Genomic DNA, 23,599 nt, shown 5'->3' on the forward strand with positions numbered 1-23,599 from the left:
GAGAGGCTGAACGTTGGGTATCTATAAAATACACATCTCCACACATAATGTGCTCGCTGGGCAGCAGGGCTACGACTTGTGCTTGATCACTGCTCTGTGGGGATTTTAGTATTTTCTGTGGGCAGGAAGTCCCTGAAAATCTTTTTTTCTGTTTCTTCTGCTCTTCCCCCCCAGAATCCAGCCTAGGCAGCCAAACTCTGCCTGTTTCCAACCAGCATGCAGGCTGAGCAAGTTCCCTGCCTAACATCACTCAAAACTCAGCATTCACCTTTGGTGGTGGGTTATGGGAGAAGATGGAACTGATGGAAAGTCCATGTATTTACTGGGTGATTTCACTGGGAAGGTACAGATACATCTAGTAAGGGCTGAGGTTGTAGCATGGAGGTGATTTTTGGTTTTGAATAAACCAAGGAGAAAAGACCTTGGGGGAAAAAAAAGGATAAAGACTAAAGGAGAAAAGACTATGGAGACTTTCCCATTATCTGTATTACAGAGAAGGCCATCCATGTATTAACACTGTTTGTCTAAGGAGGGGGACTTCTGGGGGAAAAGTTAGGGCATTTGAAAGCAATTTCTAACCAGTGTGGTTTCAAAGAGAAACTTTAATTATTGCAAAGGAATAAATGTTCATACTACATCGTGTCTTTCCTGCTGTTTCCCAACAGAGAAGGGGCAGCAGTTACTGTTAAACAGCTCCAACTGGACAAACGATGTCATGCAAGGTACCAACCTGTAAAACAAGAGGAAAAAGAACTGGTTCTTCCTTGGAATTCTGTTACTGCTATGGTTACCTCTAAGAGTACTCCTGGAAAACAGCACTTTTTTGGCAGACCTGGTTGGATTGCATTTGTACTGTCATGTTTGACAGCATACACAGATATATCTTGTTTATAAAGGAAGTTAATTTTCAAGATGATACCTGTATAGTAGCTACACTTAGATGTGATTGTCCCTGAGCATTAGCTGTAGTATGGCTATAGTATGGTCATGCTGAGCCTTGTCCATACCCAAGCCTAGGGAGACTTTGCTGCTACAAGAAAAGGGAGTGACAGAAATGGGTGATGCTGGAAAGTGGGGCTCCCTCTGGATAATGTGACCAGTTATGCTACTTGCCCAAAGCCTATGAAGTGAAGCACTTTCATTTCTGTTCTGGTGACATACTCAGGAAATTATCCCTGTGCTGAATAACTGATGAACTTCTCTGCTCAGAGGACTCAGGCAGCTTCATGGTGGTTTGTGGGAGAAAAACCCACTAATTTTATTTTCTGAGTTTAACAACAATAGCCTCCCTCACTTTTTGTTTTTAAGGGAAATATCGTTGTGGTTTACAGCACTTGGCAAATGAGGCTGGTAATTACCAGGATTTCTACCTGCAGTGCTGACAGTTGTGAATTATTGATCCATAATATCCTAAGAATGAAGGTTAGATTGACGTCAGCATTTTCCTTCTCTCCAGCTTCAGTGTTTTGCGCCGTGTAATCTGAAGGGATTTATAAAAAGCAGCAGTCCCACTTTATAAACTGGCCACAGTTACAAGGGTCTGCTGGGTCTGACACCCACATGGTGAGACATTGTGTTGGTGGCCAGGGGAGGACACGTTGTGTCTGTGGTGGAGCAGGTGAGGGCATTCAGCCCACTAGAGTCTCCTGCAGACTGTTTAGAGGGAGTGTCACCTCCCTGCTCTTGCATCCCAAATCCAACTCTGTGTTGTACCTCTGGATTTGCAACCGAGTGAAACCTGCAGTTGACCTTCACTTGCAGTCAAGTGAACCCAACATTGACTGAACTGTTCCTGAAGTTTCTAGTGGTATGGCAGCAGAAGAGCAGGAACAACCTCAGCTTTAATCTGGTTATAGAATTGTATGTGATTCCACCTATTTCAGTATCATTAGTTGGATCTTTCACAGTAGCTCCTTCCTGAGGAATGAGGCCCCAGAGCAGCACTCAGCCTCTGAGCACACCGCCCTTCTCCAAGCGTGTCGTACCTTGTTGCTGCCAGGAGCATCCAAGTTGAACAGCTCCCACACCCCAACTCCACCGAGGCTGTCTCCCAGCAGAAGGCAGTTGGTGTTCTTGGCAAAGAGGATGGACGTGAGATTGGCTTCTGGGTTGGCAGCGTGGGAGATCACGGGGTTGAAGCTGCAACCCAGACAAGGCAGGAATTAATGGGTACCTTGCACTGACCTGAGTGCAGTGGCCTGTCAGTACAGCAGCCTGAGAAGTGCTGCATGTTTCACTTCTTGTGTTCTAGATTAACTCAAAAACTAGGAAGTGAGGCAATATTTTGTTTAGTCTCTGCCAGAACAAAATTTCCAACTGCTATTAACTAAGATATCCTGGTTGCCTAAAACCTGTCCTATTGCCTGATCTGGGGGGTGGTGGGTAATATGGATATTATATTAATAACTTACATTATGCTACTGCAGGATTTGGGGGCCTCTGGATCCACCCTGGGTTTGACGCCGTCAGTAATAAATACAGACCACCCGTGCAAGGCCACAGATAACTGAGCCACCCATGATTTGTGCATGTGGTGCACAGGAGTGGGAAAACATGAGAGGTATCTCAGCTTCAGACCATCGTATTTTATAAAAGTAGCTCAGTTTTGATGTTTTGTCTTTTAACTATGGCAGTGGTAAAATCTCTGATTTCTGCAGAAAAAACAGGCAGTTTTACCCTTTATCAGCTCCGTGAGGCATCCAGCTCCTGTTCTAACTCCATTTCTCTGGTAATAGCATCTGCTTTTACAAAGTGAGTATTTCAAGATGCAGTGCTTTCAATAGCTGAATAAGCTGTCCTGATCTGATAATTTCGATTAGGCAATAATTTGTAGCCTTCATGCCATAAGGTTTCAGAATTTTCTTTGAGAAAAGTAATTACTTACATGCTGACACTCAGATCCCAGATTTCTACCCTGCTTTCCTTCACTGCTGCAAATATGAAGGCTGATTTTGGAGACCACATGATGTCATGAACAAAAGCTCTGACAGAACTGAAAGTTAAAAGGGGCGTCTGTGAGTCCCGGTGCCATAAAATGGTGCTCCAGTCTGCAGAGCAGCTTAGGAACATGTCTGTGCTGGATGGATTCCAGGCCACTCTGTACACAGGACCCTTGGAGTTTGGGGAGAAACAAAAAACAACTTGGTGTTACTGTAGAGCTACAGAATCTCTTGTAGAGCTACCCATCTTTCTGTCAGAAATAAGACTATTTACCTGTACAGGACAATCACATTACTGATTATTTTCTTAAGCCAGGACTAAAGCTTTAAACCAGTTTATAGAAGTTTTAATAACGTACTTAAAAAAACCCTTATAGCGTAGAAAGTAATCCTGTAAGACTGTGATGCTTCATGCCAGGGGAATTCATTCTTAATATAAGAAGAGAACTTTTGGTTTCTTTTGTTGCAGATGTTACATTTATAATGTTACATTTATAATGTTACATTTATAATGTTACATTTATATATACATATATATAATTATATATTATTAGACATTATAATATAAGCAAAGAAATTGTTACATTTTTGAACTTAATTGAATGGTTTCTGCTGTCATTATGTTTTCTGTACATCACTCACTTTATGGCCTCTGTATGTTCCCAGAATCTGCTCTTTGCCTGAGCAAGAGCACTGGTAGATGTGGCCCTCATCTGTTCCAGCAAGATAAATATCCGTATCCTGAAAGAAAGGTAAAAAAAGCCTCAGTTGGATTAACCAATTTATCGCTTATCTAGAAATCGTAAAGGGCTGGATGAGTATGGCAGAGACAGGCTCTGAAGAGCTGAGGTGGAGCTGCTTTGTTGGGCCGAGGTGTGTGAGGTGAGTATAGGGGGGTCAGAATGTAGCACATTTCCTGTATGTGTTCTCTCAATCAATGCAGAACTTATGCTGGGATTTTTGACTCCTGAAAACCTTGGACATTCAGCAGTCCGTGTGGAAAAGGCATAAATTCTTCAAGTGCTCTGCGGAAGAAAAACTCAGCTGGATAAAGAGAAGCACAGCACCCTATGTCCTGGACTTGGGAGATGTTGAACAAATCCTCACAGACTTGGTGAACACAGAGAGGGAAACTGCCCCAGGGTCTGCCCAAGGAAATGTGAGTAGCATGGCTGAGAGGACAGAGCTGCTCATGGGCTTGGTTTACCATTTCATCCTTTTGGGGTAAAACTTAGGCTTCAAATCCAGTGCCGAGTCCCCGACTAGTATTGAAGTAGCTCCAGCTGAGGATCCCACCTCTGCTATGTAGTTTTCCTGGGCAAAACTTTAGCCAGGATGGACTTTCTGAGCCTACCTCTGGGTGGAAGTCAAAGCACATTCCAGCTGCCTGTTGAGATATCGGAGCTTCACTTTTCCTTTCTTTCTCACCTGGTAATTTCTTCTTCTCCCTTTCTGTTCGCCTTAGTTTCATCAGATCTGTGCAAATAGAAGGAGTTTTTGTCAAACAGGTGTGTGACAGCCCTGTGAGTAACTCATGCTGCTCTGGAATGCCGAACTTAAATCTTTTGTGTATGATAACTGGTGTAAAGAATGTCACCTGAAATTAAACAAAGCAATTTCAGATATTTTTGCTCTGCTCACCAATGCAGTCCAGTCTTTGCTGGATGAGCCACTCAGTTACTCGCCCATCTGCTGAGATACACATCAGTCTCTCCTTTTTGTCACCTTCTGTTGCACCTCTGTCCTGTTCCACCCACCTCAGCTGCCACACAGCACCTGTATGTTTATTTAAGGATGCACTGGAACACAAGATGCACGTGGTAAATCATATCTGAACGAAGACAAGGCAATATAATTGAAAAATAATTAATCTTCCACTTTGTAATGAGTGTCAGATCTTATGATAGAAGTGTTTAGCTTTTCTTTAAAAAAAATAGTCTGAACATTGGTTGTTTTCTCCAGGAAAATTTTTTCTCTATTAAACATGTTTGATACTTAGTTTCAGGGCACTGTTTATGTGCTGATACCTTTCAGTGACACCTGAACCATGAAATCAATCTGTACCTTGTAGGAGAGAGCCCAGATCTGGGGAGCTGCCCTTAGGGCAAATGTCTCCCTCATCACCTTCCTCTCTCTCTCATTTTCTTCTTAATTCCTGCTCACTCCTCACCTGTTCTGATGTTCTCTGCATTTCTGGCAAGTGGAATCAGGGAGAAAGCACCAAAAGATACCACTGGTCACACCAAAGGATTTATTATCTGGGGCAGGATTGTCTTGGATAGGACATGGAGTATAAATGATATATGGTGGTAACTTGCTGCATTTTCTTAAAACTTCAAAGAACAGGACTCCTTTGTTTCACCTTTCCAAAGTGTTATTTGGTGAGAGGTGCCTGGAGTGGGAGGAGATGGGAGATCACAGCCTCACCTGCTGTCCAAGAACGCGGCGTTGTTCTGGCTCCTCACATCATAGACTGCAACAGATCCACTAGATGTTCCAACTGCTAAAAGGTTTGGACTTGCCAGGGAAAAATCCACAGCAGTAACACCATGGTCACACTGGAAAATGCGCTCTGGCCACTGACCAGGAGAAAAATACCAAGTATGTTTTAAGGTAGTTTCTTAATTTACCTCCATCTTCTCAGCACTGGGCACTAAATTGCTCTGCTGGAAAACTCAAGTGACCATAGTGACTTCTAGATAGAAATCAAGTACTGTGTTCTAAACTGCTCCATTTATTTCTTGCTGCAGCTGATAAAATTAGGAAAAAATAAAGATTGTGCAGAAATATGACACTGTAAAATAAGTTAGATTGGGTTACTCCAAACCAAATATCTAGAAGGGTCTATGGTGGCATCAGGGAGTCACTAGAGTATTTGATTGTTGTTGATGTGGTAAAGATGCATCACAGATTTGAATATTCATGGCTTAAATTAGTCTAATACACAGTTTTGACGAAGTAAAATTTGTAGAAGAAATCAAACTGAAGTTGTGTAATTTGATGGCAATCAGATGGTTTTTACTGTGACACTTCATTACTGAGATTTCCAAGATTTTTTTAAAATGGCTAATTTTAAAAGGATTCCTTTCAAGATAGATCTGTAAAGTATATATGTTATATCTATGCAATCCACTTTCTTTTTGGCACTATTGTGAGAAGTTAGATTAGATAATTATAGTTAAAAAGGAAATAAAGAAGAAATAGTACAGAGAAAAACACATTGAAGAAAAGCAAACTGGCTGCTCATTACCATGGGGTTCTTCAGTGACCAACAGCAAGCCAAGCCTTTCTTCTGATCTTTAGAATCAAACTCTCCGTAACCAATGGCTAAAAGATCCTGAAAGCACAAATTAACAGAAATCTCTCAGTTTAACTTGAATTTTAGTGGTGTATTTCCAAACAACAATTTTGTGTTAGCAGTGACCGTCAGGGCAAAGTCTGGAAAAACAATGCTCATGTCATATGCAGGTGGAATAACACACAAGATGAACATTGTTCTATAACTGTATTTGATGAGCAATATTTAATGGAATGCATAATAATACTTCTGGTTTTCTCTCTCAAGGTTACTTATAAAAGGAGCTTCAGTGAGCACCACAAACTCCTGGCTTTTAGCTTTCTACAGTGGGGTCCAATGAATTCCCGTAATTCCTTTCCATGGGCAGAAGTGAAAAACAGCAGCAAGACTTCAGTCTTCAGCTCCATTAATTTCTCTTTTCCTACACTTTCAAAGTAGGTGTTTGTTTGCCCTGTATTCTAAGACTGGGGCCTCTAAATGTGGCCAACTTTATAATATCTGGGGATCTGGTGTACTAAGAGTATGAAATGGTCTTTGTTTTCTGTCTTTTTTGCCCTTACTGGTTTTCTGTTTCATGTCCTCACCTGCTTTTTACCTTCCTTCCATTCATTATTTTTGTGGTGTGGGGAAAACTGAGCCTTACATGCCTGAGTATGGAGATGTCTGAGTCATTCTCACTTCCACTGAAACCAAATTAAACAAACTTGGGCCAACTGCTTAGAAATCTGTGCTGTTATTATTTATCTTATCCTTAAAGTTTGATGATTGCTGCTTTTTTGGGGAGATTACTGTTAAAGCCAAAGATGTGTTTTCTAAACTATCATGAATAAACTCCATCACTGGTGATAAAGTTTAGTAGTAGGAGTTTAAATTTCAACTGCCAGTTCTATCACAGACCAAATTTATTAATGTCGTTGTTCAGGTGACTGCCCAGGGTAAACTTTGCCCTGAGGGTCACTGCTAGCAGAAAATTGCCTTTTGGAAATACACTGCTAAAGTTCAGTTAAATTTTGGACCAATTAAAGCTGTTGTGATACATGTGTAGGAAAGCCTGGTGCTGCTGTTCAACCTGTAGATTAAGGGAACGAGGTTGTTATGTGGAAGGCCAAAAACAATCCACATGGTTGCAGGGATGGATCCATCTCTCTGAGATCCCTCCCAGCAAAGCACACCAAAATCAGGACTTTATTTACACTGCCACTTGCTTGTAAAGAGCTCAGGAGTGACTTGTTAACTCACAGGATTCACTTTGTTCCAGGCCATGCTGCTCACGCTGTGGCCGCTGGTTAAATCACACGTGTAAGACCACAGCTGTTCCAGCCTGGGAGCTGCATCTTCTTCTGGGGTTTTATTTATTGTCATTGATGGGTCAATTAATCCTTTTCCTTCTTTTCCCTCATCCTTCTTTTCCTTATCATGCTCTTCCTCTTCATCTTCTTCCATGGCTGTTGCTGTATCACCCCTGTCCGAGGTAATGTCAGGCTCTGAAATGCACAGATATGGTGGAGTCTGAGTAGGAACATTTCACTCATCTCACTCCAGTAGTTCCCATCAGTGGAAAAAATTTGCCCAGCAGATATTTTGCAGCAAAAAAAATGTGAAGATTTGAGGAATTGAGACATCCTAACTTCTAAAACTGTGGTTGAAATATTGCTGGGGACAGAGAAAACAACTCGACAAGGCTGTGGTGTGCCAGGTCTGTACTACAGGTGTGAAACGAGCATATTTAGCTACCCAGCAACAAGGTAGGAATTTATGTCCACCCCCCACCAGGAATGTTTCTAATCTCATGTATTTAAAAATGTGTTTAAATAGATTGTTTTCAAGTTAGATGCCAAATTTTAAAGCACCACACTACACATCAATGCTGTAACACCACAGCTGAGTTTCACAATGCTGTGATAAGTCTCCTTCTAAAATTAAAATTAAAAAAAAATATAAGAGATATTCCAATGCAAAAAGTGGTGAGAGAAGTAGCAGAATTTATCTCCTATCTCTAGGAAACAAGTTTGACTAATATTTTGAATAAGTCTCTATTTGTCCCAGTGAGGGACATAACTCCCTGACTTCCAATAGGACGTAAAGCCTTGTGCTGGAAATGGGATACTCAGTAAGGAACAAACCTATAAGGACAGGAATCTGCCGATAAGCTGCAAGTTTGGGTTGAAAAATATTCTCCATTAAAATCCTCTCCATGATAACTAAATCCTGCTTTAAGTTTTCTGATGTTAATATAGCTTCTGAATGGCATTTCTCCTCTTCCTGGCTCCTGACAGGAACAGCACTTTCTGAAATCATTAGAGAAGAAGTTGTGATGCCTGATAACAGATAATATGGGAAATAAATGGTTTTAACACAATAAAACTTTGCACATAAAAGTTGAGAGATAAGAATTCTCCTCCACCTGCAAAAAGCATAGAAGAATCTGTCAGGATCAAAGAATACTTCCATTATGAGTTTTTTCTTGCTTTAATTTTGTTTTCTTTTATTGCTCAGATACTCAGTATGATGAGATATTCTGGAATTTTTCACAAATGGCGTTCTGCTTCTACTGTCCCACGTGAGTGAGTGAGTACCAGCAAGCCTTGTCCCTGACTATTTATCTTTATTTAAGGTAATTTCTGATGGCAATGGACAGCAAAGGCCTCAGTGCAGCCCTATCTAAGATTCTTTAGCAAACTCTCTTTCAGGCACCAGTCAGGCCAAGCACGTTCTTCAGGTAGTTTCCCCACACAGATTGTGATGTGCCTGTTTTAGAAGGATGAAAACAGGGCAGAAATGTAAAATGTTACCTCTGTCAGAAGAGACAGACACAGTCTGCTCCTGCTCTTTCGTTGTCGGAGATTTGCTGCTTCCCCCTGTTGTGGCTCCAGATCCTTCTGCCTGTGACGTAGGTTCTGTTTCTGATGCATCCAGTGAATTGTCCAAGTCCCAGGAAGTGACCATCGTCCCTGGCAATGAATTTCACTGCGTTATACACGTCTCTCATTTTGGTACATTATTACAAGGGCCTTGAGCAGGGCCAGCTCCCACCCAAACCTCACCTTTATATGCTCAGCTCTTCAAACAGGGGTTGGAACAAGCCCTGCTGATGCTCAAGGCACTCAAAAAAAAGTGGCAAATACGTTTTCAAATCAGATTATCTACTTCTTTTATTTTTTCCCTCATTTTACATGCACTAACAAACACAAAGGAAAAATGTTTTAGACAGCATTTCCCATAGTTTTCTTTGGCCTCCTACACACAAAAGGCACATTTTTTTTAGAGCGCTGAGGTTGTACATTCCGTAAAATTGCATCGATCTTGTGAGACTGCCAAGATTTCCTGCTTTCCTCAAGGTTTTAAATCTCATCACAGAGGTTCCCTTCTTTGCATTGAGACAAACAGAAATAGAAACCAGCATCACTGAAAAGTTAAAGGGGGAAAAGGAAGCTGTGTCCTTTCATGTTCCAAGGGAAGAGCTGAGGATTAGCTGGAGAAGCTCTGCTTGCAAAGTGCTGAGGCAGGCAGGGCACAGCAGCTCTCATTTAGTGTTCATGACTATTTTATTGCAATGGATACATTGTTCCAGCAACAAGTTCACATTTTAGGAGGGCCAGAAAAGGCCACCACAAATCACACTGCCCTGTCTGAACTCAAAGCTCTGGAAGTGAAAGTTGAGGAAACATCCCAAGATGGAAGAAATAAAAAAGCCCTTTTCTCAGTGTTCTGCCGGCTGCAGGGAGTGTTTTGAGTTTTACCTTTATCTTCCATGATAATTGTCTCACATTGCACTTCCTTGTTTTTGGCAGCCCCCGCCAGGGTTTGCACCATTCTCTCTTCAAAGCGTTCGCTGCCAGCTTTGGTTTTGCACATGTCAGCGTAAATCTTATTCCGCTCCCTCGAAAACAAAGGAGACAGTGTTTGGCAACTCTCTGAAAAACTTCTGCATTCAAATTCTCAGTGTCTTTGAACAGGAGAGGACACTCCATTTTTTACATTTATTGCTTGGATGTTTTTGGATTGCTAAATGTTATTTCAGTGTTTGTATTTCTCTCAGCAGCTGTTTCTGACCTTTGTGATGCTGTTCTAAAACAGGAATGGCTTGTAGAGAGCAGGACCAGCAAAAATCCCTACCCCAACTACCTGTACATTTTGGGGGAATTCTGAGGAGTTCTCTTCACTTGGGAGTGAAGAAATACGTAGCTCTCTTCACTTGGGAGTGAAAGGCAGAGCATCCAAGACACAAAAAGGAAACTGCTCCATTTCTATTTCCCCCAGCCCTCAAGTTCTGTAGGGATGTCAGTGGGAATTGTGAACATTTTTTATTATTTTGGTTTCACTATTTGAGCAGATGATGTGGGTCATACCCCACTCCTGCTGTGCTCAGGAAGAATTACTGTTCCTGTACAGCTGGCCATACCCTCTGTGCACACCAGTGAAACCTGATTCGTTGGATGCTCATCCTCTTCCCAAAAAGCCCACCAGTGTGATTGACAAACATTGGGGTTGGAGTCCTACCATGAACTTGGTGTGGACACAAGCAAAAAGAGCTTACTTAGAGGAGTTGTTTGACTTGTCAGCTGCAGCTTTGGGGCTTTGTGCTTCCAAAAGCTGTGTGACAGGTCTGTCACATGGAGAGAACTTTGCTGCTCTCTGCCCCAGGCAGCTCCTGGGAATAAGCCAAAAACCTGGGTTAACTCCCCACCAAAGCTCATGGGAGTCCAGGGAGGACTCTGAAGTGGGAATACTAAGGGGAGATACAATATTATGGTTCCTTCTAACTAGAAGCACTGTGAGGAGCTTCAGAGGAAGCCAACATTTAGTATGTTTATCTCTTCTTTATTAATAAATAATTAGCTGTAAAGCTACACACAAAGATGAATGCAGAGGTTTGTGATTTCCTACTGTTTTCATGAAAATTTAGTCATGTAATTCCTTATCACACGCTTCTCTTTCCCTGACCCCCTGCTTTTCCTAACCTGCCTTAATTTTTTCAGTGAAAGACAGAATGAATTTCATCAACGTGATGGAGTTGCAAGAAATTTAGCCTTGTCAAAGAGAGACCCAAGGCTTTGAACACAGATGAAATGGGGGCCAATCTATACCTACAGAACTCTCCCAGCATCTTCTGCTTCCACAGACACCATGACAGAGGGCATATCAAACATCCAGAGTGTGTCTGTCTCTGAGAGGTAAATATCCACTCTCTGATCCAGGTCTGCCTCTGTTAATTCTTCTTCCGTCTCCTCCTGCCCCACCTGCACAGCTGAAAAATGAGGTGAACAAGTGCTTTTCTGCTCTGAATTTAAAAGAAGACAAATTAATTCTTAAAGTATTGTGAACTACCGAGTTCCTTTGAAGTGCTGGGCTGACTCAGTGTCTCACAAATCCCAGTGCTCCAAAGAACAGTTTAAATCTATAATTATAGTGTCTGTTCTTTACCAGATAAGCTCAAAGTTGGGTCTTGTCCAGAGCCAGGTTCTGCTGTTCCCTCGAGGCCAGACTTGGTTGTTGATTTGTTTGATATCCAAGTGCTGCTGCTTCCATATGTCCTTCAGTGACAAGAAATAAGCAGAAATTGTCTCAAAAAAAGAGATGTCTTATTTTCAGGAGATACTTTATATTTTTTAAGTCATTTTTTGTCTATATTTGCTCCTGGTTGATATCCCAGCCTCTGGGATTATACGTTGTAACAGCCAGCCTGGGAAACATGACAGAAGGATGGTCCTCAAAGAGCCATTTCTTTATCTTAAAAATCACATCTGCAGTTATTTATTGCATTTTGATACAGTGATGTGGCTCATGATTTTTCAGTTTAAACACAAATAGTTATTTACCTTCTTTTTGTATGACTTAATTGAATTTGTCATTTGGATGCACATAATCACCCAGAGGTAACTGGTTTAAATTAGTAAAAGAGAGAATGTTAAGAAGATTTGTATATTTTTAATAATTTAATGTTTGGATTTATATATTTTACATTTTTGTAAAAAAGATTGTCTGTACTTAATAAGTATTATCAACACAGATAAAATACTTGAAAACAAAGTTTGCCTTGCCTGGGTGTGGCAGTATTTGGGTCTGACTGGAAGAGGGGATGCGGTGTCACATTCTTCCCATCTTCATCAAAAACCTGAAGAAATATTTAAATAATTAAGATAATTTCACTGTGTTCCCAAGGAACAGGGATGACACTTGTGAAGGGGTTTGCATTCCTTCAGGGATCAGCTCAAGAGGGCTGATCAAAGTCACCTTTGCCTGGGACTTCTTTGGAACCCTCTTTAATGGGCGGAAATAGCTGGAAAACCCCATTTCTCTTTGGTCAAACTTTGTGGCTTTTTCAGCTCATTTATTCTCTAATGACCTCCAGGAGTGACTGAACTGTTGAAGTCCAATTAAAAGTGCAGCCAAAGTAATGAGATAATTATCCATCTTTTTAATTATAGTGTTCAAGGTATTTTATTGTAGGAAGGTCAGTCACGTCTTTAAATGCAGTTCCTGACCCAGCCTGAGTGCGGGAATAGAAAGAATTGAAAGCCATGGAGCTGTTAGAGCAGGTCCAGAAGAGGCCATGGAGCTGCTCCCAGGGCTGGAGCCCCTTTGCTCTGGAGACAGGCTGGGAGAGCTGGGGGTGTTCACCTGGAGAAGGCTCCAGGGGGACCTTAGAGTCCTTCCAGTGCCTAAAGGGACTCCAAGAGAGCTGGAGAGGGACTTGGGACAAGGGCCTGGAGGGACAGGACAAGGGGGAATGGCTTCCCACTGCCAGAGGGCAGGATTAGATGGGATATTGGGAAGAAATTCTTCCCTTTGAGGGTGGTGAGGAGCTGGGATGGAATTCCCCGAGCAGCTGTGGCTGTCCCATCCCTGAAGTGTCCATGGCCAGGTTGGATGGGGCTTGGAGCAACGTGGCCTAGTGGAAGGTGTCCCTGCCCATGGCAGGGGGTGGGACAGGATGAGCTTTCTGTCCCTCCCAACCATTCTGTGGTTCTGTGATCATTCCTGCAGGTCGATTTTGGACAGCGACCATCGTTCAGGAGGTGTCCCTGGCTCTCACCTGCAGGGGCCCCTGGGTGCCCACGAGGCCCCCCCTGCGCACTGGCCGTCCCTCGGAGGCCATGGAGGTCCTGCGGGAGCTGCTCACGGTGCTGCCCCGTCTGGGGGAGACAAGGACCCCCCCGGTTCCTGCTCCTGCTCCTGCTCCTCCTGCTGCTCCTTCTTCTCCGGCCCTGGCCCTGCAACACCCACAGAGGCTCCTCCTCAACCAGCACAACACCCAAAACAACACAGCACCCTCAAGTTCCAACGGCGCTTTACACGATTGAAAGGTTTAAATAGAAAAGATTGTTTAAAATATAGAGGATTATATTAAATAAAAATGTATCAGATTATGAAATAGAAATGATTATTGAATCTAAAGGATTAAAAGGGTTATCATGTTATTGTTAACCCTACACAATTGGCCCAGCCCTTGTGAGACAGGACTTAATATTATAAAATATCATAAATGGTAATAAAGGATTTTTACCATTTATTTATTATATTTTATTATTAGACTACTGTGTATCACATATCAATTATTTTAAAGGATATAAACCATTTACAATTAAGTATTTTTATCATTTCATTATAATTTATTATATACAATGAATTATATATTATCAATTACTTTAAAGATTTAAACCATTTACAATAAGGTATTTCACCATTTATTCTAATTTAATTTATTATATGTATGTTCTAATGTATTATATATTACCAACTATTTTAAAGGATTTAAACAATTTAGAATAAAATATTTTTATTATTTATTATAATTTACCATGTATTATAATTTTTATTTATTATATATTCTAATGATTGTATATTACCAATTATTTTAATGTATGTAAGCCATTTATATAAAGGATTTTTACCATTTATTTATTGTAATTAATTATATTTTTTAATTTATTATACATTATAATTTATCATATAATTCCCAATTATTTTAAAGATGTAATGAAGGATTTTTATCATTTATTATCTATTCTAATTTATTATCTCTGCTATTATATATTCCCAGTTATTTTAAGGGATTTAAAACATTTATAATAAAGGAATCTTACCATTTATTTATTATAACTCACTTTACATTACAACTTATTATCTATTCTAATTTCTCCTATATTCCCGGTGATTTTGAAGGCTCTGAGCCATTTTTAACATTAAATAATATTTGGATGTTTGGAAGGTTTAAAGCCCTTCCCGGTCCCACTCACGGCGGAGGCCGCGGCCCGGCGGGGCCCGGCATGGCGGCGTCCTCCGTTACCACGGCAACGCCGCCCAACACGCCGCGCAGGGATTGGCCGCCAGCACCGGCACCGCCCATAGGCGGGTGCGCGCGCGCGGGCCGCGCTGTCCCCGCTCCGCAGCCCCGGGACTGCCCCGGGTTCGGGTCCCGCCCCCGCCGGCACAGCGGGAGCCGCACTGGGAGCCGCAGCGCCGGGGGGGCTGTTCCGCCCTGAGTCAGCGCAGACCCCCGCGGGTGCTGCTGTGGGCGCTGGGCATGCGGCTCCTCGCCTGTGCCTGACCCGCGCGGTTCGGGCGCGGCGGGGGCTCCCCGGGCCGGGGCGGTAACAGCCCGGGGCGCGGTGTCCGCGCTTTGACAGCCATGCCCGCCGAGCGCGGCCCCGCGCCCGCCCGGGCACGGCGCTGAGCCGGGCAGGTGAGGCACCGCGGGCTGCGGGGAGACGCGAGGAACGGGACCAGACAGCTGCATTTGGGGTGGGTTGCCTTTTTGGGGGGATGGTTTTCCTGGGTTTTTGAGTGTTTTTTTAACCTCGAGCTGTTCTTCTTGTGCCACCCAAGAGCCTCACGCACGGCAGGAGCCCCCGTTGCCCGAGGACATTCCATTCGCTGCACGGCCGATGCGACCCGCTCCGCCCCTCTGCGGCTCCGCGCGTGAGTACGGCAGCGGGGCCGGGGGAAGGGAGTGGCACCGGCACCGTCCCTGGAGCGGGAGCGGCGCGGGGCGGTGGTGCCGGTGCCGCGGAGTCAATGGGGCGGGGCCGGGCCCTCAGCGCTGGGGGGGCGCGGCCTGTGCCTTGAGTGACAGGCGGGGCATGGCCTGTGCCTTGAGTGACAGGCGGGGCGTGGCCTGTGCCTTGAGTGACAGGCGGGGCGTGGCCTGTGCCTTGAGTGACAGGCGGGGCGTGGCCTGTGCCTTGAGTGACAGGCGGGGCGTGGCCTGTGCCTTGAGTGACAGGCGGGCCATGGCCTGTGCATTGAGGTCTGCGAGGGGGCGTGGTCTGCGTATTGAGTGACACCTAAGGGGGCGCGGCTTGCACACTGAGTGACAGATAAGGGGTGGGGCGTGAGAGACGGCGGCGGGATGCGCTTCAGAGCTGAGGGGGGCGCGACCTTGCGATTGAGTGACAGGCGAGGGGGCGTGGCCTGCACCCAGTAGCTTGTGAGGGGGCGTGGCCTGCGCTCTGAGTGACAGGCAGATCCCGCACCCTGACTAACAAGCAGGTGCGTGGCCTTGCGCTCCGAGTGACAGGCGGGGGCATGACCGATGCCCTGAATGACAGATCATGGGGCGTGGTCTGTGCTTTGAGTGACAATGAAGGGGCTCGGCCCCAGTTCACAGGCCTGGCTTGGTCTTTGAGTGACAGGCTGATGGAGGCGTGGCTTTGCGCCCTGAGTGACAGGCGAGGGGGCGTGGTCTTGCGCTGTGAGTGACATGTGATGGGCGTGGCCTGAACCCTGATTAACATATATGGGGTGTGGCCTAAACCCTGAGTGACAGGCCAATCCCCTGAGTGACATGTGAGAGCTTGGCCAACACCCTGAGTGACAAGCGGGACCCGCCGCCTCAAACACCAGGCTCAGGGGGCGTGGCCCTCAGCGCCTGCCTGGGGGGCGTGGCCCGCGCCGTGATTGACAGTCGCGGTGCGCGGTGACGTCGTGCGCAGCGCGGCCCCGCCCCCTCCCGCCGCCGCCGCTGCCGCTCCCGGAGCCGCTCCCGCCCCGCTCCCCCCTCCCGGGACTGACGGCTCCTCCCGGCGATGTGACCCTTCCCCGCGCCCTCAGCGACCATGGCCGAGGTGAGACCGTCAGGGGGGCGCACGGGGAACTTGTTGCGCGGGGCTGCAAGTTTGTTGCGGGGAGCGGAGGCCCGTGAGCACCGGAGGTCCCGCCCGCTCCCCCCCTCCGGGGCCTTCAGCCCCCGGGACGGCCCGAACAGGCCGTCCCGGGGGCTGAAGGCCCCTGAAGGGAGTAAGCGGGCGGGACCCAGGGCGGCGCCTCCCGCTTTTTGTAGCACCACGTCTATTTATTTGCTTTAAATATCTTTTTTTAGTCGTTAGGACAAAGGGGGGTTGGTTCAGAGGTAGGGCAGTGGTCCTGCGAGGGGAGAGCCTTCTCCTGGGAAACGCAAGGTTTCCAAGGAATTATTTGGGGGTAATCAGTTGTGTTCTATTAATGGGGATAGCATAAAATAATGAAAGGGTAATAATGGGGTAATTAAAACAAAAATAAAACCAAAAACACACCTCTTTTTTGAAGCATGGAGTCATTGGCGGGGTGGGTTTGTCCATCCCAGTGGGATCTGGGGGAGCAGCTCCTTCCCCTGCTCAGGAGGAGAGCTGGGACAGATGGATGGGTGTTTCATTAAGTTTTCTTCGAATTAGCCCCAGATGCCAATCTCTTGGCGTTGGAAATGCTGAGTTGAGAAGTACCTGTTGGGAAAATGAAACCTGTGGGACAGGCGTCACTTCCAGGGGAGTTGGAACTGTCAGGATTAGGATATTTTATACATGAGGCTTCTTCCCTTGGAATTCCTGAATAAACACAGATTTTCCCTTAAATTATTTTATCTTTTCCTCCCAAATGAGAACTGTGATGGAGCATTCTTCCTGTTGTTGAGACAACATGTCCTGAGCTAATCTTAGGAGTTAGAAGAACCTGCCTGTTTGGTTTTTTTATCTTGAGAGGGGGAGAATCACGGCTCTGATCCTAAAAAATGTGAATATAAAAGTCCTCCCATCTCTAGAGCTGGAGAGACAGTGGGGCCTTTGCTCTGGGCATCACAGGATTTGGGATTTGTCTCTCACGGAATTCAGGATTTCTGTCTTGAGTTTCACCAACTGCCTGGAAGTTCTGTCATTTTTTTTAATTAACCACCAAATCCTGTGATCTGAACCCCAATATCCTCTCAGTGCTGTGTCCTGGGGGGCTGAGCCTTTTGCTGATGCTCAGGAACTTCCTACTCCATGTCACGTCCTCGGCACTCTGAGGGCTGGGGAAGGCTGTGCTGCCCAGAGCAACAAAAACGCACTGGAATGTGGAGCTTGGGTTTTCCCTTCATGGATTTTCCAACAGCTGGGGCCTTTATTGGTCTTGATATTTGGCTAAGAAAGGAAAAGGGTTTTCTTCATCTTTGCCATTTTGAAGGTGAATTCTTTGTGCTGTTTTGGTGTTTTTATTTGAGCAGAAGGAGTAGGAGGAGCAGAAAGGGCTGGGAGAGCTTGGATCTACCTGAGAGAGCTTGGATCCACCTGTGGATGAGTTCATGAGCACGTGGTGTTCATTCCCAGTCAAGTTGTGCAGGAAACTGTTGTGTCTGAATTGAGACAAAATCAATACTTTCAGTGATTTAAACCAGGAGAAATGTTCTGAATATGGTTTGTGTCTCTGCCCATGGCAGGGGGTTGGAACTGGATAGTCTTTCAGGTCCCTTCCAACCCAAACCACTCTAGTATTCTATGAATTTAGGGAATATACAGGGACTAGGTTGGGAATCCTCCTTAGCATGGCATTTCCTCTTAGCTCTGGTATCGAACTAAAGGAACTGAGGGTGATGAAAATGTGGGTGGAAAGGCTGTGAGGTCTGAGACTGCTGTTGTGCCTCTTGCCCTCTTCCCCATCCTTCCTTCCCCAGTGGAAAATTGTTTGTGACTGTTCTGAAGGAATGCACAGGAGCTCATCCCTCAGGCAGGAATGATCCTAAAAGGTTGTGTTCTAGAGAATCAGCTCCAGATCTAAACCTCAAAACCCAATGTAACTATGAAACTTGATGGGTTGGACAGGAAGGCTCTTCAGAAAGCAGCACCCAGCATGGTTAGTGAGAGAACGAGTCCAGAAAGTGAAACTAAAGTGACAAAAATGCTGGTTCACTTTTGCAGAAGCAATTTGAATACAGGACAGACAGGAAAAAAAAAGGCTTTAGAATATATATTAAACTGAGTTTAGGCTTGGGATTAATAACCTGTGTTAGGGTTCTTTTTACATGTTCACGTGATTCCTCATATTCCAACATGTTAGAAGTTTGTTCCAGGCATAAACCAGAAAGAAAACACCTCTAACTTAAGATCAGCTGAAGCTTTGTGACTGTTATAATATCCTGCATTAAGCTGCTTACTGAGTGTTTGTGGTGGAGGAAATGCTGATACACAAATTTTCTCCAAATACAAGTATTTTAATGCCTCCTGAGAAGAAAAGATTGGGACCGAAAAGCTCGATTAGCAGCTGAAAGAGAATGTTTTTGTTTATTCAGCCATTATAATGTTTGAATAAAATGTAAGTGAGAGAATGAGATTTTCTGATCCCAAAACTGGAAGAGCTGGGCTTGGACTTTTGTGTTGAAAAGAGGCAGCTCAATCAATACCTACTGCAATTTCCAGAAGTGCCAAATTCCTGCTGTTGTTCCATGATAGGATGCACATTTACAGGGATGCTACAGGATACTGAACAGGAAAAAATAAAGGGAAAATGACAAGGTTTGTGTTTGGTTTGGGATTTTTTTCCTAATTCACTGAAGAATAGAAGTATCAGGGCTGCTGTGTGGGGAAGAGGGTGGTTGTGTTTGGTCAGAGGTGGGTTGGGAGCATTGGGAACAAAATATCCCTGATTTTTGATTTGCATATTTTGGTTCTAACCAGTTTAATTATGGGTTGGGATGATCTAACAGTTCCTGGCTGCTCCAGGGGGGAGATCCTGCTCCTCCTGCTGCTTTTGAATGGGTGCCCCTGAACTTCTCCTGTGGGTTGATCCCTCTCACTGGATTAGAAAGGAACCTAAAAGCTTCCTGCAGGGCAGGTGTCAGCTGATGGAAAGATCCTGCGGGGACTGGACCTGGAGTGGGGATGGGGTGGGACAGCAGATCCTCAGGAGGCTCCAAGGGGACCTTCTTGCTCTCTGCAACTCCCTGACAGGAGGGTAGAGCCAGGTGGGGGTCAGGCTCTGCTCCCAGGGAACAAGGGACAGGGTGAGAGGAAATGGCCTCAAGCTGTGCCAGGGGAGGTTCAGGTTGGATATTGCCCAGGGCAGTGGTGGAGTCCCCCTCCCTGGGGGGATTTAAAAGCTGTGTGGATGTGGCCCTTGGGGACATGGGTCAGTGGTGGCCTTGGCAGTGCTGGGGAGTGGTTGGGCTCGATGGTCTGGGAGGACTTTTCTAGCCTAAACCATTCTATGAATCTCTTCATGTTGCTGGAACATTTGTTTCTCCCAAAGCTTGACCAGCTCCTGGTGTTTCTCACCCATCACTGAGATTATTCAGTCTTGTGACCCACTGGAGTAACAATTTAAACTTTTCTTCTTCAGAGGGAATTTCTGTGGGGCAAGTATGGGAAGAGGCAGGAGCTGCTTGTCCTGGAGCAGGACCACTCCTCTTGTGGTGTCAGTGGACAATTAAACGGTTCAACCTAATTTCTTTGAAGGCACTTTAATGTTGTTTGAGTTTCTGAAAGTTTAGTTGGTTTTGACCAAAAAATCAGTTTATTAACATCGTGTGACAGTGCTCTAATAAGTCATCTTTAAATTCCTATTGTGTGGAAAAATTTTCCTTTCATCTCAATGCTATGCTTTTTTCAATGGAAGAATTCTAAATTTTGTGAATGTAACCACATTCTATTTTCATATTTTGAAACAGCTTCAGGACAGATGTTGAAGAAATACGTGATCTAATAACCATTCTTAGTAACCTTTTTTACATTTTTAATATTTGTGTTTTTACTAAGCTTGGCTATTGCTTTAAATCAATCTGCATAAAGCTGTAGTAGGAAGCAGTAGTTGAGTTCACACAGTCACTAATGTGGTTGCAAATTGAGTTGTTTGAATAGTCGGGGGGGGGGGGGTCAGAGCTTTTGAGTAACACCTGGATACAAAACAAGGTGAAAACAGATTAAATCCAGGTTTCCTACTGACTGATCTAAACCATGATTAAAGTTGGTGATTCACATCAATCTGTTCTTTGAGAACAATTATATTTTTTTTCTTGTTTCATCTTCATGTAACTAATTGTCTTTTTTGTGTCATTCTGGAGCAGCGTTTGTAGAATGCTTTACAGAGATATTTGTGAATGTAATGTACATCTGGGAATTCAGTTTTTTCAATTCCTTGGTAAGGGAATAAACCCCAAAGTGGCTGGGTTTAGCCACCGTTTGTATTTCCTCAGTTTTGATACGAGGAAAGGGAAAGCACAAGGGAATGGCAGGGAAAACAATGGCATTCTGCATTTCTAATCTGCAAAAAGGGGATGGCTCTAGGGTGTTTTTGTCATAATAGAAGAGATTTGTGAACATTTTTTGCATGTGATAAAATCTTGATGTTTCTGGGTTTACAGCTCAGGACTTAAAGTTCTTCCTAACACAAGGATTGAGGCAGACAGTGGAATTCTTGTAAAGTTCCATTTCTTTCTGTGCTTTTTCCTAGCCAGAAGCTCCAAGTTGTATTAATATTTCCCTTCTAATCCATTAACGTCACAAATTATCCATAAGAATGTTTTCTTGTGGTGCTTGGCATATGACTGTAGGTGGTTTCATCTGAAATCCTATGGCATGTTACAATCATTCCATAGACTCTCAATTTTCCTTAGCAAGATATCTTGCTAAGATTATTACAAGAAGTCAAGGCTGGTACTGTATTTTGTCGTGGAAATGGGCATTAAATAATTAGAAAATGTTTATTTGAAGTGTGTGCTTCATGCAAGACAGAGATGGTGTGTTCTGGCGGGCTGTTATGGTTGTGTTCCCCAGTACTCCTTGGAATGGGAAGTTCTCTAGGGAGCATCATGTCCTGTCAACCAGGGCATCCTCTGATACAGCTGCCTCCATCCAGAAGCTCCTTCAGCCTGGAGCATCTCCTGAGGACTCAGTCCTTTAGGAAATTCCCTGCGCATTGCTTATTGGGATACAACTGGTGAGTGGGTCCTGGTTCCAGCCATCGACTCTGCTCAGAGCAGGAGATTGGGTTCCACTTTATTTTACAGAAGTCAGTGTGTGATTTCAGCAGTGTCTTCATGAGCTGTTGGACAGAAGCTCCTTTCACCACCCTGAACTTTGCTGTTCCTTCCTGGGACTTGGAACCCCGAGAACTACAGCTCCAACTGCTCTGCAGGACTTCCAGATCTTTGTGCTCAGCTTGGGGAGTGAGTGTTCAGGCTGGGATGGTCCTGATCCCCCAGTCCCAGGGCGGGGATCGGCCGCTGCCCTAACGCTCATCTGTCGTTGTCACCTGTCCTGCCTTGTTGTCCCCACTGGAGACCTCAGAGCCCCTCCCAGTGCCTAAAGGGGCTCCAGGAGAGCTGAAGAGGGACTTGGGACAAGGACACAGAGTGACAGGACAAGGAGGAATGGCTTCCCACTGTCAGAGGGTAGAGTTAGATGGGATAGTGGGAAGGAATTCTTCTCTGTGAGGGTGGTGAGGCCCTGGCACAGGTTGCCCAGAGAAGCTGTGGCTACCCCATCCCTGGAAGTGTCCAAGGTCGGGTTGGATGGGGCTTGGAGCAACCTGGGCTAGTGGAAGATGCCTCTGCCTGTGGCAGGGGGTGGGACTGGGTGATCTTTGAGGTCCCTCCTGTCGCAAACCATTCCATGATTTTCAGGGTACTATTTCCTCTTGCTGGAGACTGCTCTCACAGCAGTGGTTGGCAGAGAGGAAAGTATGACATTGTCACTCATGGAAGCCTGTAAATCCATATGGGTTTGGGTGCACCTTCATGGTATGATAACCCCTGACAGTGGTGTGGAGCAGGTAACAGGCTGGGAAAACGTAAACACCCCGGGAAGATTCATCCCCTGACACCCTTCAGCCTGTGCCTTCCCCTGAAGCACTGATAGTTTTTTTTCTTGACTTTTTTAAAATTGCTATTGCTACTTTTGTTAGTGTTGCAGCTGAAATACCTTCCTTTTTAGGGCTTTTCATTACAATGTTGATGTCCCCAGGGGATACAGTGTCTTCACTGCCAAAACTAAGTTAAAAAGGCTACTTAGGAGAGTCATGATGTGTAGGGATGTCTGAAAGATCCACAGAAACAATATCCCTTCTGAAATATTCTGCATAGTCTGCTTTCTGACTTTTCCTGGTGAAGGGATTTAAGTAGGTTGGTACAGGACTGAGTCAGTTGCATTAAAACTGGCCTGTGGTTCTTGCCAGCTGGGCCCTCTGGAACTAGTCCGGCAGCTTCTCCACAAACACTGACACTGCTGGGTTTTAGGTTTGTTTGGCTGGGGTTTTTTCAGTTCACAGAATCCCAGAATGGTTTGGGTTGGAAGGAATCTCAGAGCTTGTTCCAGCCCCTGCCACAGGCACGGACAACTTCCACTAGCCCAGGTTGCTCCAAGCACCGTCCAAACTGGCCTTGGACACTTCCAGGGATGGGGCAGCCACAGCTTCTCTGGGCAACCTGTGCCAGGGCCTCACCACCCTCACAGGGAAGAATTTATTCCCAGTATCCCACCTAACCCTGCCCTCTGGCAGTGGGAAGCCATTCCCCTTTGTCCTGTCACTCTGTGTCCTTGTCCCAAGTCCCTCTTCAGCTCTCTTGGAGCCCCTTTAGGCAGTGGAAGGGGCTCTAAGTTGTCCCTGGAGCCTTCTCTTCTCCAGGCTGAACAATCCCAGCTCTGTCAAAAATGTCAAAACAGCATTATGAGATAATTTGGGGTGGAAAGGAGCTCAGGAGGTCTCTGATCCAACCTTCTGCTCACAGCAGGATCTGCTCTGAGGTCTCCCTGGCTTGCTGATGGCTATCTCCAGTCTGGTCTTGAAAACTTCCAAGGAAAGAGGTTGGGAAAAAGTCATCTTTATAGAGGAATCAAGTCTCAGAAAGAGATGACCAAGCCAGGGGACCTTTGCTGAGGTGGCAGTTTCAAGGCTTAGATGTACATGTCTGGGATCTGTGAGTTCAAATATTGCACTCAATCCTTGTGTTCTGGAAGTACAAGAGTTTTGTCATTTACCAATCAAACTAAGAAGGTAAAATTCCATGTATATAAAGGCTTCCATTTCAGGGGTGTCACTGCAGTTTGGGCTGTAGAAGCGTTCACATGTAGAACTGTTAAATGAGGACCAACAGTATTTTTCTTTTTTCCTTACTTCAATATGTTGCTATTTTCTTCATGAG

The 23,599-nt window shown here is 44.9% G+C and overlaps 2 protein-coding genes across 9 annotated transcripts in view; one reads left to right on the plus strand and one right to left on the minus strand.

Annotated features, from left to right (window-relative positions):
* Window positions 1–530: 530 nt before the first annotated feature.
* Window positions 531–14,526, minus strand: DNAI4 (dynein axonemal intermediate chain 4). 4 transcript variants are annotated; one of them, XM_051798009.1, is made up of 17 exons: window positions 14,478–14,526; window positions 13,274–13,451; window positions 12,279–12,352; window positions 11,662–11,771; window positions 11,329–11,485; window positions 9,978–10,117; window positions 9,030–9,188; window positions 8,361–8,525; window positions 7,477–7,721; window positions 6,190–6,276; window positions 5,367–5,518; window positions 4,581–4,738; window positions 4,294–4,415; window positions 3,582–3,680; window positions 2,885–3,111; window positions 1,986–2,139; window positions 531–730 (listed from the first exon to the last, which is right to left on the minus strand). In XM_051798009.1, exons 1-17 carry the CDS (start codon window positions 14,507–14,509, stop codon window positions 686–688), a joined length of 2,304 nt encoding a protein of 767 aa, XP_051653969.1. In that variant the 5' UTR covers window positions 14,510–14,526; the 3' UTR covers window positions 531–685. The 4 variants fall into 4 exon arrangements, with proteins under 4 accessions (XP_051653969.1, XP_051653985.1, XP_051653977.1 ...); XM_051798017.1 differs by lacking the exon at window positions 14,478–14,526 and adding an exon at window positions 14,325–14,468 and having other exon boundaries at window positions 533–730; XM_051798025.1 differs by lacking the exon at window positions 8,361–8,525.
* A 134-nt stretch (window positions 14,527–14,660) lies between these two features.
* Window positions 14,661–23,599, plus strand: part of MIER1 (MIER1 transcriptional regulator) — a 35,564-nt gene continuing 26,625 nt past the window's right edge. For 2 of the 5 annotated variants that reach the window (XM_051798269.1, XM_051798290.1), the window contains exons 1-2: window positions 14,661–14,923; window positions 15,067–15,159. Coding sequence is in view for 1 of the 5 variants with exons in the window: in XM_051798260.1 (XP_051654220.1) it covers window positions 16,296–16,304 (9 nt within the window). In the remaining 4 variants the exon portion in view is untranslated. Of the gene's footprint in view, window positions 14,983–15,066; window positions 15,160–15,599; window positions 16,305–23,599 lie in introns of those variants that run through there. The other 3 variants (XM_051798300.1, XM_051798289.1, XM_051798260.1) reach the window with 3 other exon arrangements.

This window comes from Manacus candei, unplaced genomic scaffold (assembly GCF_025592945.1).
Source record: "Manacus candei isolate 608988 ecotype Guabito, Panama unplaced genomic scaffold, ASM2559294v1 h1tg000005l, whole genome shotgun sequence".
Classification (NCBI taxonomy): Eukaryota; Metazoa; Chordata; class Aves; order Passeriformes; family Pipridae; genus Manacus; species Manacus candei.